The 14,110-nt window shown below is 46.0% G+C and overlaps 1 protein-coding gene across 2 annotated transcripts in view; it reads right to left on the bottom strand.

The window, feature by feature from the left end:
• The window catches only part of ATP6V0A4 (ATPase H+ transporting V0 subunit a4), a 54,537-nt gene that overhangs the window by 16,323 nt on the left and 24,104 nt on the right, over positions 1 to 14,110 (bottom strand). For both annotated transcript variants that reach the window (XM_020878266.2, XM_070465186.1), the window contains exons 10-15: positions 12,196 to 12,408; positions 11,242 to 11,392; positions 10,016 to 10,155; positions 7,816 to 7,973; positions 3,927 to 4,020; positions 312 to 430 (exon numbers count right to left, since the gene is read on the bottom strand). In XM_020878266.2, coding sequence (XP_020733925.2) covers positions 312 to 430; positions 3,927 to 4,020; positions 7,816 to 7,973; positions 10,016 to 10,155; positions 11,242 to 11,392; positions 12,196 to 12,408 — 875 coding nt within the window. The remainder of the gene's footprint in view (positions 1 to 311; positions 431 to 3,926; positions 4,021 to 7,815; positions 7,974 to 10,015; positions 10,156 to 11,241; positions 11,393 to 12,195; positions 12,409 to 14,110) is intronic.

The following is a 14,110-nucleotide window of genomic DNA, read 5'->3' as shown; positions in this document are numbered from 1 at the left end:
GACCCAGGATGGTAAAGAATCTGCCTGCAATGCAGGAGAGCCAGGTTCGATCCCTGGATCAGGAAGATCCCCTGGAGGAGGAAATGGCTCCCCCACTCCAGTATTCTTGTCTGGGAAATCCCATGGACAGAGGAGCCTAGTGGGCTACAGGCCATAAGGTCGCAAAGAGCTGGACAAGACTGAGCAATTACACTTTCACATACTTTAGGAAGGAAACTTACAGAAGGACACAGGACCAAACTGGTGGCTCTGCCACCACTCATCACTGACGTGGTCAGACCAACAGGCAGAAAGCTCATCACAAAACCTACCTGTAATTGAAAAGGCTGAGAATAACACCAAAAACCATCTGGACAATTCCCAGGATAACTGACATCTTCATCTTATAGGAGTTCAAAAACGTCAGCTTGTTTGAAGCCAAGTTCCAAATCTGGAAGGGAAACAAGACAAGAAGCACAGAGACCAAACGGCGGAAGCTGCACTGACATGCACACACTACCATGTGCAAAGCAGACCGCTGCTGCGAGGCTGCTCTCTGATATAGGAAGCCCAGCCTGGGGCCCTGTGACGACCTAGAAGCGGGGATGGGGAGGGGGAGGGAGGCAGTGTGTGGGTGAGTACGGCTGATCTGCATTGTTGTGTGGCAGAAACCAATACGAGCTTGTAAAGCAATTTTCCCCAAAATTAAAGAAAGAAAAACATGAGACCAGAGTCTAGAAGGCGCTAGAGCTATGTTTGCCCTCAGAAAGCTATTCAGGAAAGCACTTCTACTACCCTGATCAACCACCTTGGCATCGAAGCTGCACCAGGCTTGTCCTGCACCCTCTGCTCATCCCTTCGCCTGCCTGGCTGGCCAAAACCCACAGGATCACTCAACACGGTGACGGCAGGGTTACCTGTACACTTTAGACCCAGCCTGGAAAAGCTAAAAATGTTCACGGGTAAGTACCAGGTACATACTAAGCCCTTTAAGTGTATTTATCTCATTCAATTCTAATAAAAACTCTATGAGATAGTTTTAAGTGATTCCATTTGACAGATAAGCATATTTACAAAATATCAGGGAGACTAAGTTATTTACACATTCAGGGAGAAGTAATATAACAGCAAATGGGGCATTTATTCTGTATGCACCAGACTCTTCTGGGTGTTTTACCTATAAAATCCATTTCCTCATCTGAGAAACTCTATAAGGACTATTATTATACCCATTTTACAGACGAGGAAACAGAGACACAGAGATGATAATTTGCTCAAAACCACATAACAAGTAACAGAAAAGCCAAGATTTAAACACAGGCTTTCTGATTCTAAATCACAGGCTTTTAACCACTGTGTAATGTTCATTTATTATAAAATATTTACAAACACTTTTAGACAGTCCCCTCAGCTCTGATGCTCAAATATTTTGCACTTTGATTCACAAATAGACGCTCAACAGTTAATCAATGCAGCTGTAGAAATTTACATTATGTAAAAATCAAACCCTTCATTAATATATATAAGTGCTATTAATAATATAAGCACAGAAATGTTCTATTAAAGAGATTCTCTCTGGGGAATCAGGTTGTAGGAACAGGAAAGGCAAGAAAGCCAACCCATTTTTTAATAATTTTTGCATTATATGGAGTTTTAAACACATGTATTGTTGTTGTTCAGTCACATTCTACTCCTTGCCACCCAATGGACTGGAGCATACCAGGCTTCCCTGTCCTTTACCATCTCCTGGAGTTTGCTCAAACTCATGTTCATTGTGTTGAAGATGTATTATTTTTCTTTATAATAAAAAGACTAAAACATTTTAAAAATCTAAATGTCACTAGGGAAAAATTTATTATTTTCAACACCCGCCTTGCCTTTCACCCTCACATTTTTCTTTCTAACTAGTGGGCAGATGACAAAATTGAATGCAGAGCAGAGACTAAACCATTTCCCAGGTAGCTTAGTGGTAAAGAAGCCACTGCCCATGCAGGAGACACAGGAGATGCAGGTTTGATCCCTAGGTTGGAAAGATCCCCAGGAGGAAGAAATGGCAAGCCACTCCAGTATTCCTGCCTGGAAAAGCCCATGGACAGAGGAGCCTGGCAGGCTAGAGGCCATAGGGTCGCAAAAGAGCTGGACACAACTGAGCATGCACGCAGAGACTGGATTACTCAGTTTTGAAAGGTTAAGTACACTATTCTCCCTTTGTCTGTGAGGAGCAAAATTGGGCAGATAGGATTTGCTGATTCATCAGATGGGGGCTGTGAAGGGAACAGACAGGACGGTAGAAGCAATGATATTCAAAGGAAAGGAAGGTCAATCAGACCTTAAAAATCACACCCATCTATACTCCTCCTCTGCCTGCCTGCTACTCGTGAAACTCCTAGAACCAAAGATAAAGCCTTCCAGTCTACAAAAATAACAACTTGCATTTATTTTTAGCACCTTGCAGCTTACAAACAAGCCTTCAAGGACTTAACCTCTTTTGATAAAATGCAAGTGTCAAGTAAAAACCAATCCTGGGTGATGCTTGCTGTTTTTATAAGAGAGGGGAGGCAGGCAGAAAGTGGGAGAACTCAAAACTGAAGAGAGGGTGAACCCCAAGAGAGGAGAGATCAGAGAACCAATTTTAGGGCCAGTATGATCCCTCAACTAAAAGACACTTGTTCTTGCAAGGAAAGCTGTGACAAACTTAGCATATTAAAAAGCAGACATCACTTTGCCAGCAAAAGTCTGTATAGTTAAAGCTATGATTTTTCCAGTAGTCATGTATGGATGTGAAAATTGGACCATAAAGAAGGATGAACATCGAAGAATTGATGCTTTCAAACTGCAGTGTTGGAGAAGACTCTTGCGAGTCTCTTGGACTTCAAGATCAAACCAGTCAATCCTAAAGGAAATCAACCCTGAATATTCATTGGAAGGACTGATGCTAAAGCTGAAGCTCCAATCCTTTGGCCACCTGATGCAAAGAGCTGACTCACTGGAAAAGACCCTGATGCTGGGAAAGATTGATGGCAGGAGGAGAAGGGGACGACAGAGGGATGGCATCACCGACTCAATGGACATGAGTTTGAGCAAGCTCTGAGAGTTGGTGATAGACAGGGAAGCCTGGCATGCTGCAGTGCATGGGATTGCAGAGTCAGACATGACTTTGTGACTGAACAACAGCAACATTATTCCTCTCAACTGTCAGCAAGTAAAACTGTGTTCTCAGGTTCTCTTTCAACAAAAAGAGCATAGAGAAAACGTTAACGAACCGTATCTGCCAAGTTCAGGTCCAGATGCTTGTGCTCATTTGGAGCACAAGTCTGCCATCTGGTGGTGATATGTGCTAAAGCCACAGTACCAGTGGCTTTGCACTAACATGCGTGCGTGACCTCGAAATCGCTTTGCACCTGAAGTTTGGGCAAAGGAACACCTTTGTTTGGCTCAAATCCAACTGAGGTAGATATAACAAACCAATCAGAGTTAATACATTTTTTAAAACTCTAATTCTATGCAGTAAAATAAAGCAAATATAAAAGCAAATCCATACTTCTCTAGGAAAAAGTTAAGATGTTAATCATTGGAAGAAAATGCCAAAGTTGGGAACCTGGCTAGGATGCTAAATTGCTTATCTAATAAGCATATTTTCCAGGTAAACAAGTGCCTTTTAAAGAAGCAATTGTTAACCACCAAGGGTATGATTGAGAAGAAAGAGGCAGATGTTTGGGAAACTGCAGGGAAAATGGCCCAGTGGCTGGATATAGGGTTCAGGTAGGATGTGGACTCAAATCTGGGGTAGTATATCACAAACACCTCCATGACCTGCTCTTCTATCTCAACACATGTTTGTGGATTTCATAGGTTCTAGCGCTTTCTTCCCCTCCACACAGAGGAGGGGAAGAAATCTCCTCAGCAAGACATTTTACATAATATTTAACTTCAGAAGACATTATTACCGGATCAATTCCAAACGGGTATGGATTTCCAGAGTACACTCCTGGAATGGCTGGGTCCAGCTGCAACAGTGGATTCGTTTTCAATACCTGCATACTATTGAGAGCGAAAGGAAAAACAAAAACAAAGCCAGTGGTCAACCAGAGGTAGGAAAAACACTACAGGAACATCAGTCATCCAGTTGCAAGCAGCCAATCAAAGCCTATCTGTTGGTGTGACTCACCAACTGGTTCATCCAATTAAGAAATAACCATGCTTTCCTGGCGGCCCAGGGAGTAAAGACACTGTCTGCAATGCTAGGAGACCAGGGTTCGATCCTTGGGTTGGGAAGATTCCCTGAAGGAGGAAATGGCAACCCAGTCCAGTATTCTTGCCTGGAAAATCCCATGAACAGAGAAGCCTGGAGGCTACAATCCATGGGGTCACAAAGAAACTGACTTTTACTCACTGAATAAGCACTATGTGCTAAGCTACAGAAATTACCCTCTGGCTCCCAAGGAGGTCACAGTCTGAGTTTCCCAAGGGCTCTCAGCCTGATGAGGTAAAGAAAAAACTATCCTACATCAAAAAAGAGGCAGGGGAAGGGATGACAGGAGCATACGTACATGCACACTCAGTTGTGTCTGACTCTTTGCGACCCTATGGAGTGTAGCCTACCAGGCTCCTCTGTCCACGGCATTTCCCAGGCAAGAATGCTAGAGTGGGTTGCCATGTCCTTCTCCAGAGGATCTTCCTGGCCTAGGGATTGAACCCACATCTCCAGTGTCTCCTGCACTGGTAGGCAGGTTCTTCCAGCTGAACAACCAGGGAAGCATAGAAAAAATAAAATCCAGCCTTGGGACCAGCCTGGGGAATCTCCCCTGGGGGCACAAGAGCTGATCCTGGAGGAGTGAACTGGCTTTTACACGTGGTCCCTGACCTCCGGGAACTAAAATTATGGTCCACTGACTGCCTTTAAATCTGTGTCCCTTTCTCACTCAGAAGTACAAATGTCAAAGAGCAGGAACTTCTTACTGTCTGTGCAAACCTGACGGGGTTAAGAACATTAGGGCTTAATTTTGTTTGTTTGTTTTTAAGAGCACATATCTATGGAGGGACCCAAGATTGAGTATTTGAAAGGATGAAGAACAGAACATTGGTAATTTAGGCTGCCTAGAAACACATCCCCTCCCTCCTGCAGCTAGTGTGGTGGTGGTATTTGTAGCCCAGTGCGGGGAGTTCAGGAAGCCTGGGTACGCTGACCAGGCCCTCAGCAACAGTGGAGGCAGCTGGGCCTGACTGGCCATCTCACACCCAGACCCGTCCAAAAGGCATGCCTCAGTGCAAATGCCTGGATTTCACTATCAGAGATGTGTTTGTGTGACAAAATAAAAAGAGGAAATTGGCCTGGTGCCCACAGCCAAGCCATAGTATCTGCCGTTGAACATAAGCAATTTCACAGAACATCAGATAAGGCCACAGTGTGACCATGGTGGACCAAGACAAAAACAAGACCATTCCACAATCATATCTAATGTCAAAACATGGACATTTCAAGATAAGGATGCTGTCCAAACCACAAAAATGACCTAACCTTCCCCTTATCCTCCCTGAGGCCAAATCCTCGAAGCCCTCCTAATAGCCTCTTACTGAGAGTGGTGCACGGTCCCCAGTGAAGGAGGTTGTGACAGTGTCTCTAGCCCACTGTCAGGGTAAGCAGGCCCAAGACTTAGCTTGCAGCCAGTAACCAAAACCCTCTGCTGTGCCCTCTGCCACTCTGATGGATGCCTGTGGCTTCCCTTCGCCTCCTTGCTGAAGCCCATCCATGTGTGGATGTGGGACCCAGCCTGGGGCCTTAGTCCAGTCATGGCCTCAAAAGCCTAGAATTGGGGGCAGAGGTCATTTGCCTGTACACAAAAGAACAATATTCTGACCCACGTTTGCAGAGTGACAGCCAAACATCGGACTCCGACATTTCCCAGGCACACTCCAGAGCAAATGAAAATCTGCGTGCATGATTTGATCAAGTTTTGCCAATTTAACACGTTTCTGAGTCCATCACTATGCTTATGAGTGCAAACCTGAAGAGCAGCAGTAAGCAAGCTGTCTTCAAATGGATGAAAGTTTTGTTCTTCCAGGCATCTCTCCAGGATACTAATTGCAAAAAAAAAAAAAAAAACCATAGACATGGCCATCTGTAATTGGAATCTTGCAAAATGTTTTCTTCTTCATTTTTATTTATTTATTAACATTCCTGTCCTCTACTACAGGGCACTTGGACCCAGCAGAGGGACTAAAAGGAGATTCACGGAGCCTCAGTGACACACCCCCCAGCACTACCGTAGCCCCTCTGAGCCCCCTTCAGTCAGCAGCAAGACCTCACATGCACTTAGGACACTCCACATCAAAAGGAACCCTGCGCTGAATCATTCCTAAGAAATCCTGGGATGAGATGGATGGTGTTTTCTCTCTCCCCACTTACAATATGCAGCGCAGATTTAGCAAGCAAATAAGACCCTTGACATGCCTTCAATAGAAAGTCCTACTGTGCTTGAGAGAGAAAACATGGAGGAAGGACTGTGCATCCGGTCAGGCATCTGCCTCTCCTTTCTCGCAGTGCTCTCCTGTCACTTCCCCGGATGCTCCAGGGCAAGACAGGGAAACCTGAAACTGACCTGAAGCATCTGTGGGGCAGACGTGGGCAACATCACCTGAGGCTTTCCAGCCTTGGTATGTAGCCCCTATTTCCTGGTGGCTCAGTGGTAAAGACCTGCCTGTCAATGCAGGAGACACAGGTTCGATCCCTGGGTCGGGAAGATTCCCTGGAGAAGGAAATGGCAATCCACTCCAGTACTCTTGCCTGGAGAATCCCATGCACAGAGGAGCCTGGTGGGCTGTAGTCCACATGGCCGCAGGAGTCAGACACGACTGAGCTACTACAACAACAGGAAAGGAACCTGGAAGCTCCCTGGTTATCTCACGTGATGCCGGCAGCCCGGGGCCCCCCAAAGACCACAAAGCCGTCAACATTCCCGTGGGTTTCCCTCGAAGCTCCCTCTCCTCCACTGTCCTCCTCCCTCAATTCGTCACACTGACCCACTCCTCAGATTCGAAAATCTTTCTCCCTTTCCCCAATCTCCACTCCGGAAGTGCTGTTTCCATTCTGATGACTGTGTGTCTGATTAACAGCACAATAACCAGGGATGCCTGTGGGAAGTGCGCTTCAGGCGAGGGGATGCGGAGAGTTTCCAGGTCTCTCTTTCCTAAAGCCAAGACTTCTCCCTGCCAGCCAGCCCACAATATCCCCTGCCTTCCTCACCCTGTCACCCGCAAGGCAAATACAGGGGACGAGCAGTGCAAAACCTCTTTATTTGCTTTTAACCAGTCAAGCTGCTCTGAGCAGTCAAAGATAATGCCCTTCTGCTAAGCCTGGGGCTTTGAACACTGGAAACCAATCATTTATACAGCTCAACACCTGCATCAGTCTCTCTTCAAGCAAAGCCTCCTAAGCATGTAGATGCATAATTTCACTCTCTTTCCAATTCCAGGTCAAGCAAGAAAGTTTCAATGCCACCTTCTTCTCCCAAAGTCTTCTTGCTTTCATGACTGCTACTCTGATGCCCAGTTTACACCTGACCCACCCTTGTTTACACAACACTGCCTGGGAGTGGGATGCATTCCAGGATACCTACATAATTTGACTGAAGTTTTGAAAAAACTTTCCATGCATTACAGTAACCAGCACAGTTAACTGAGGAAGTGATACAAGGTCTCACACTCCATAGATAACGCTGAAGTATTTGTTCAATTGGTGGGCGCACCTCTGAACAGAACCAGGCACAGAAGGCCCCGGGCATGCGAACTGAGTCCACCTGGATGACCAGTGAGTGACCCACCTCTGTCCCAACTTACCTCCATGTGCCATTTCTGAACATGGGTTGGACACTCCAGGAAGAGCCGAAGATGTTCAAAGACTTGGAGAAGCAGTCGTTGTAGATCAAGCCCGTGTAGATGGAGAAGATGCCCATGAGGAGGATGAGGTAGCGCCCATGGAAGAAGGTGTTCCAAATCTGGCCCCAGGAAGTCAGAGGACAACCGTCAGTGGGCTCTGAACCAGACCCCAGGGACGAGTTTTAAGGAGGCCCCAGCACCACCGGACAGCTGCAGCCAAGACACAGGCGTCCTGCACAGAGGGGCCGTGTCGGCCGCCAGGTGGGGGTCAAAGTGATCCAGACAGAAAGGGCACACCCACCCGGGTCTTCCTGAGCTTCTAGAGCTGATCCAGAAAAGTCCTGAAATGGCAGTTATTGCGGAAACAAACCACATAGCCTCACAGCCTTTAATTCAGCCTTGGTTAGAAAATGTAACTGAAGAAAAGTGTCAGCTGTAACAGATGCGCTTGAAAGTGAGCAGCTGCTGTCTCACTCCTTCCAGGAGACAAGAACAGAGCTGCCACTTACGCTGCTAAATTGTATGCAAGTCACACCTACACTTGTGACATTGAGGGGGCTTCTCTGGTGGCTCAGACAGTAAAGAATCTGCTGGCAATACAGTAGACCTCGCGTCGATCCGAGTCAGGAGGAGCCCCTGGAAAAGGGAATGGCAACCCACTCCAGTATTCTTGCCTAGAGAATCCCATGGACAGAGGAGCCTGGCGAGCTACAGTCCATGGGGTTGCAAAGAGTCAGACACGACTAAGGACTAACACTTCACTTTTACTGAAAATGCTGAGTCTCTAAGCACATCCACTAAGAAAAGGAAAGCACTTTCTATAAGACTGGTTGATATACATCAGTCATTCTCAAAACTGCTTAAGTATGAGACTTCCAATATTAATTATAGGAAAGCATATCTGTCAAGATGCTTGTCATGGAAAACACTATTGGACATAGGTTGATTCTCCCACTAACCCTGTTTATGATTGACTAGCTATGACATCATTGAACTAGCTTGACTTAAGTCAACTAGTATTAAAGATGGCAGGTATTCTTAAAATTCAGGATAGAGTTAAAAGGTATGCATCCAGTTTATAAATTGTACTACAATGGACACAAATTGATACTAACTGATTAACCACAAAGAAAGCTGAGCACCAAAGAGTTGATGCTTTTGAACTGTGGTGCTGGAGAAGATTTGAGAGTCCCTTGGACTGCAAGGAGATCCAACCAGCCAATCCTAAAGGAAATTAGTCCTGAATATTCACTGGAAGGACTGATGCTGAAGCTGAAGCTCCAATACTCTGGCCACCTGATGTGAAGAACTGACTCATTTGAAAAGACCTTGATGCTGGGAAAGATTGAAGGCAGGAGGAGAAGGGGACGACAGAGGAGAAGATGGTTGGATGGCATCACCGACTCAATGGACATGAGTTTGAGCAAGCTCTGGGAGTTGGTGATGGACAGAGAGGCCTGGTGTGCTGTAGTCCATGAGGTCACAATGAGTCAGACACGACTGAACTGAACTGATTAAATTGACACAATGCAGGCTTGAGTTATCTCAATCTTCACAATACTGTGAAGGGACTTCATGGAAAATATGGAAATTTCAAGTGTGAACTGATGTGAAGACATGATATTCAGGATTTCTCAGTGTTACATAAAGATGCTGAGAATGGGCTGATTGTAGAAGGGCTCTGCCATGAAAAAATAGTTGTGATATTTTGAGTGAAAAAAAAAAGCAAGCTACAAATTAACATGGACTATTTCATCTCAATTTTAGAAAATTATATACTTGTGTATAAGCACAGAAAAAAAGCATTAATTGTAATTTTCTCTAGGTAGTTAGATTATTGTATTTTCCCAATTTTTACAAGAAACATGTATCGCTTTTCTAATCAAAGGGGGAAAAAATCAATGTTGGAAAGAAAAGTAAAGGAAAAGATCAATACTTCATTGAAAAAATACAATAAACAAAGACGGTACTGTACCAAACCATCCAAAGGATTTACCTTTGGCCAGGAATTTTTATGCTGAATTCTAGTCCCTTTTTTAACTTTCCCTCTTTCCCTTACTTTTCAAAACATGTTATTTCCACAGTGAAAACAACAGACACATTTTTTATATTCTACTTATAACCTGCAAGGAAACAAGTGAGACAGCTGATGGGCACCCACCTCATTGGTCGACTTTTGAGCGAGCAAGTGTTTCTCGTTAAGGACCATCCAAAGGGCTGCCAGGAACATCACAGTTCCATGACCACAGTCTCCAAACATCACAGCAAACAGGAAGGGGAAAGTGATGATGGTGTAGGGAGCTGTAGAGGTGAGATCACAGCGGCCTGAGTCCTCCCAACATTCTTTCAGCCCCACATCAAAGATTTCCCTACCAGGCTCCATGACCTACAAGCTGGTCCCTTGCGTCTTTCTGACTCTGTCGTCCCTCACCATCCCCGCCCCTGACACTCACTTAGCCCTCACATACATTAACTCCTCAGTTGGTAAATATTATTACTCCCCACTTTACAGATGAGCTGAGTTATGGAGCAGCTAAGTGACCTTCTGAAGCTCCAATACTTTGGCCACCTGACGTGAAGAGTCGACTCATTGGAAAAGACCCTGACACTGGAAAATATTGAAGCCAGGAGGAGAAGGGGGCAACAGAGGATGAGATGGTTGGACAGCATCACCAACTCAATGGACAGAAGTTTGAAACTCCAGGAAATAGTGGAGGACAGGGAAGTCTAGCATGCTGCAGTCCATGGCGTTGCAAAGAGTCGGACATGATCTAGCAACTGAACACCACCAACAAAAGTGACTTTCCCCAAGATCACAAAGTTTAATGGGATTTAAAACCAGTTTCCTCTAAGTGCTTTCTGTACCCTGTCCACTACCACCATTCACATGTACCACATACCTCCAGCAGTTACTCACAGGACCTTGCAATACAGGTCACAAATTAGATTCAGACTCAGGCTGGGGAACAGCAGCACCATGAACTGCTTGGCTAATGGACATCTGGTCTACCCCCTTACTTTACAAATCAGACTCAGTGATACAGTATCACTGAGAATCCAGTCTTCTGACTAAAAGTCCTATCTGTGCCCATTGCCATCTCTCCCACACAACACTATGTGACTATGAAGATGCCTAAGATGACCCTCACTGAATCAGTAAGAAAATGAAAACTGAATTTGTCTGCCTGAGAACAGGTGAAATCCTGTCAAGCAGCAAATCTCGCTAATCACCATCTCAAAAGACAATTCAGGGGCATTAGAAAACCAAGTAAGATTTTAGGAATGTCACAGTTCAAAGCAATGAATTGCCAAGGCCACCGCTGTGATAAATCTTATTCAATTTTCCTTTCAAGCTGCCTGGTTGAGAAACACATCAGATTCCTTTACCTGGGTTCATCTCCCGGTAACTGCCTATGCCATATGCATCTACAATATTCTGGAAGCCAGCTGTGAATTTATTTGTCCTGTTAAACGTGGGAGGAGCTGTTTTAGACTGCACTGCTGTCAAGATGGGGACCATGGAGGAGCCACTTAGTTCCTGTGAAAAGAACATATGAGAAGATGTTAGGAAGAAAGCCATGGGCTGGGTGTAAGCACATGGATCACAGTCTGACTCCTGTCACTTACTCGGTGAACTTGGGGCAGTTTCTTAACCTGAGACTCATGATTTCATCTGAAGTTAGTACTTATGTAATTTATCTTAAAGGAGAGTTGTCAAAGAGAGTCGAGTTCCTCCTGATTCTCTGGCAATCTCCATCCTCAAGCTCCTGCAAACGTTATGCACAGTTCCGAGCCCTCTGCTCTTCCTCCCTTCCTTCCTACTTACTCTCTCAAGAGTTTGTTCACTTTCCAAATTTTGTTTCTATATTCCTAATGGCCTCGACCCTCTCCCAAATTTCAGTGGGGCAAATAGGTGATGAGACAGGCCCCCCCACCGGGCAGAGAGAGGGACTCAAGAGCACGGTAGGAGTTACACAAGGCGTGTGAGTGCTTAGCACAGCAGCAGGCATGGGGCGCCATCCACTCCCTGAGTTCTGGCTATTGTTGCAGGTGTCTGGTTATCTGTCTTTCCAGCCCGACAAAGCTAACGGAGTGACAGCACATCAGTGCCCAGTACACTCTTGCTAAGATCAAAGAAATGTTGCCTGTGGGTCAAGCACTGAGAAGAATAGGCATCTCTGACACGTGCCCACACACTGGGTAAGGACTGAAGGTGTAAAGATAGAGACAATCCTACCAGGTAAGGGTCACATGATTTAGGAGGTTAGCAATCTGAACACCTGGCAGAGGGCCCACTCAACTGGACATGACCCTCCCCGCCCCCCCATTCCCACAACGCACCACGCCTTGCTCCAGCGCCCTCCTGATGCGCACGGTGTCTGCCACCGGGAACCAGATCTCAGCGATCACACACTGCTGGGTGACGTCGATGTTGCACATGTTCAGGATGTGGTAAATGGCCTTCATCTTCTGCACTTTGATGACCCAGGAGTGCCAGTTGGCAGCTGCCTCTTGCAGGAGGCTCTGACGGTGAGACTCTGTCTGTGTTAACACCTGGCCAAAAAAACAGCACCCAGCAAAACAAAGGACACTCAGGGAGATGCCAGATAACATGGCAAAAATGCAGGATAGCCAGACCTGGAGGCGTCCTTGGCTCCTGGGCACTCCTCTGCCTCCCAGTTCTCACCAGGCCTTGACCTCCTGCACTAGAGGTTAAAGCCCTGAGGCCAGGACTGTATCTTTCTTTTCTTCTAAACTCCTTAGAGTACTATTGTGATGGGTTGAATGGTGTCCCCGCAAAAGACATGCTGAAGTCCTAAGGCTGGTAGCTGGGAACATGATCTTACTTGGAAATATGGTCTTTGCAGATGTGATCAAGTTAAAATGAGGTCACGCTGGAGTAGGGTGGGCACTATTCCAGTATGACCAGTGTTTTGTAAGAAATTTGGACACTGAGGCCCACAGGGAAGATGGATGAGATGGAGGCAGAGACTGGAGTGACGCATCAACAAAGCAAGGACCCGCAAGGATGGCTGACAGCCACCAGCGGCTGGGAAGATGCCTCATAGTCCACTCAAGTGGCTATGATAAAATATCATAGACTGGTGCTTCGTAACAAAAAATTTTCCCAGTCCTGGAAGGTGGAAGTCTGAGATTAGCATGGTTGAAGGCCCTTGTCTCAGCTGCAGACTTCAAAGTCTAAGCCAACATGGCACAAGGGGGAAGCCAGCTTTCTAGGGTCTTTTTAAAAGGGCATTAATCCCATGCAGGAGAACCCCAGTCTCATGAACTAATCACCTCCCAAAGGCCCCATCTCCCAGTACCATCATCCGGGTCATTAGGTCTTTGTGGGGGTTTGTTGCCTTTTATTTTTTGCAGCACTGGGCCTTTGTTGTAGCACACAAGCTTTTTATTGCTGCACTTGCGCTTTCTCTAGTTGTGGCAAGCAGGGGCTGCTCTCTTGTTAGGGAGCATGGGTTGGAGGAAGCAGGGGCTCAGGAGTTGTGTTGCATGGGCCTCGTTTCCCCCAGCATGCGGCATCTCAGTTCCTGGACCAGGGGTTCAACCCATGTCCCCTGCATTGGCAGGCAGATTCTTCACCACTGGACCACCAGGGAAGTCCTAGGCATTGGGTTTTTAACATTCAAATTTTGGGGTGATACAAACATGCAAACTGTAGCAGAAGAGGCAAGCAAGGATCCTTTCCTAGTGCCTTCAGAGGAAGCCTGGCTCTGCTGACCCCTTGATTTCAGACTTCTCACCACAGAACCGCGAGAGAATAAATTTCATTATTTTAAGCCACCCAGTTTGCAGTAATTTGTTACATCAGCCAAAGGAAACTAATACATCTATCGAAATGCCTTACATACCAAACCTCTCCAATAAATGGCAAGAGAATTAATGAATGAAGGAATGATAGGTGATCTGGCCCACATAGGGTTTGTTTAAACGGAGCCAGTTTTTGTTCTGATTATACAACCCAATAACCCTTTCAGTAACCATTACACAGGGCTACCCAAGACATCTGAAACCGAAGTGTAAGTCTAGCCTAACTTTCATCCTCCTCATGAGACTTTTGCTTTGTTTTGGCTGTGCCACCTGGCACGCAGGATCTCATTCCCTAACAGGGATCAAACCCGAATTCCCTGCAGAGGAAGCACAGAGTTCCAACCCCTGAACCACTAGGTAAGTCCCTCCTCATGCAGTTTTCATAAAATCCAGCAAAATATTCAGGGGAAAGGACTTCAGGGGTAAT

The sequence above is a fragment of the Odocoileus virginianus genome, chromosome 1 (genome assembly GCF_023699985.2).
Source record: "Odocoileus virginianus isolate 20LAN1187 ecotype Illinois chromosome 1, Ovbor_1.2, whole genome shotgun sequence".
Lineage (NCBI taxonomy): Eukaryota > Metazoa > Chordata > Mammalia > Artiodactyla > Cervidae > Odocoileus > Odocoileus virginianus.
The sequence above is the reverse complement of the archived record's forward strand: the minus strand, read 5'-3'. Positions and strand labels throughout refer to the sequence as shown.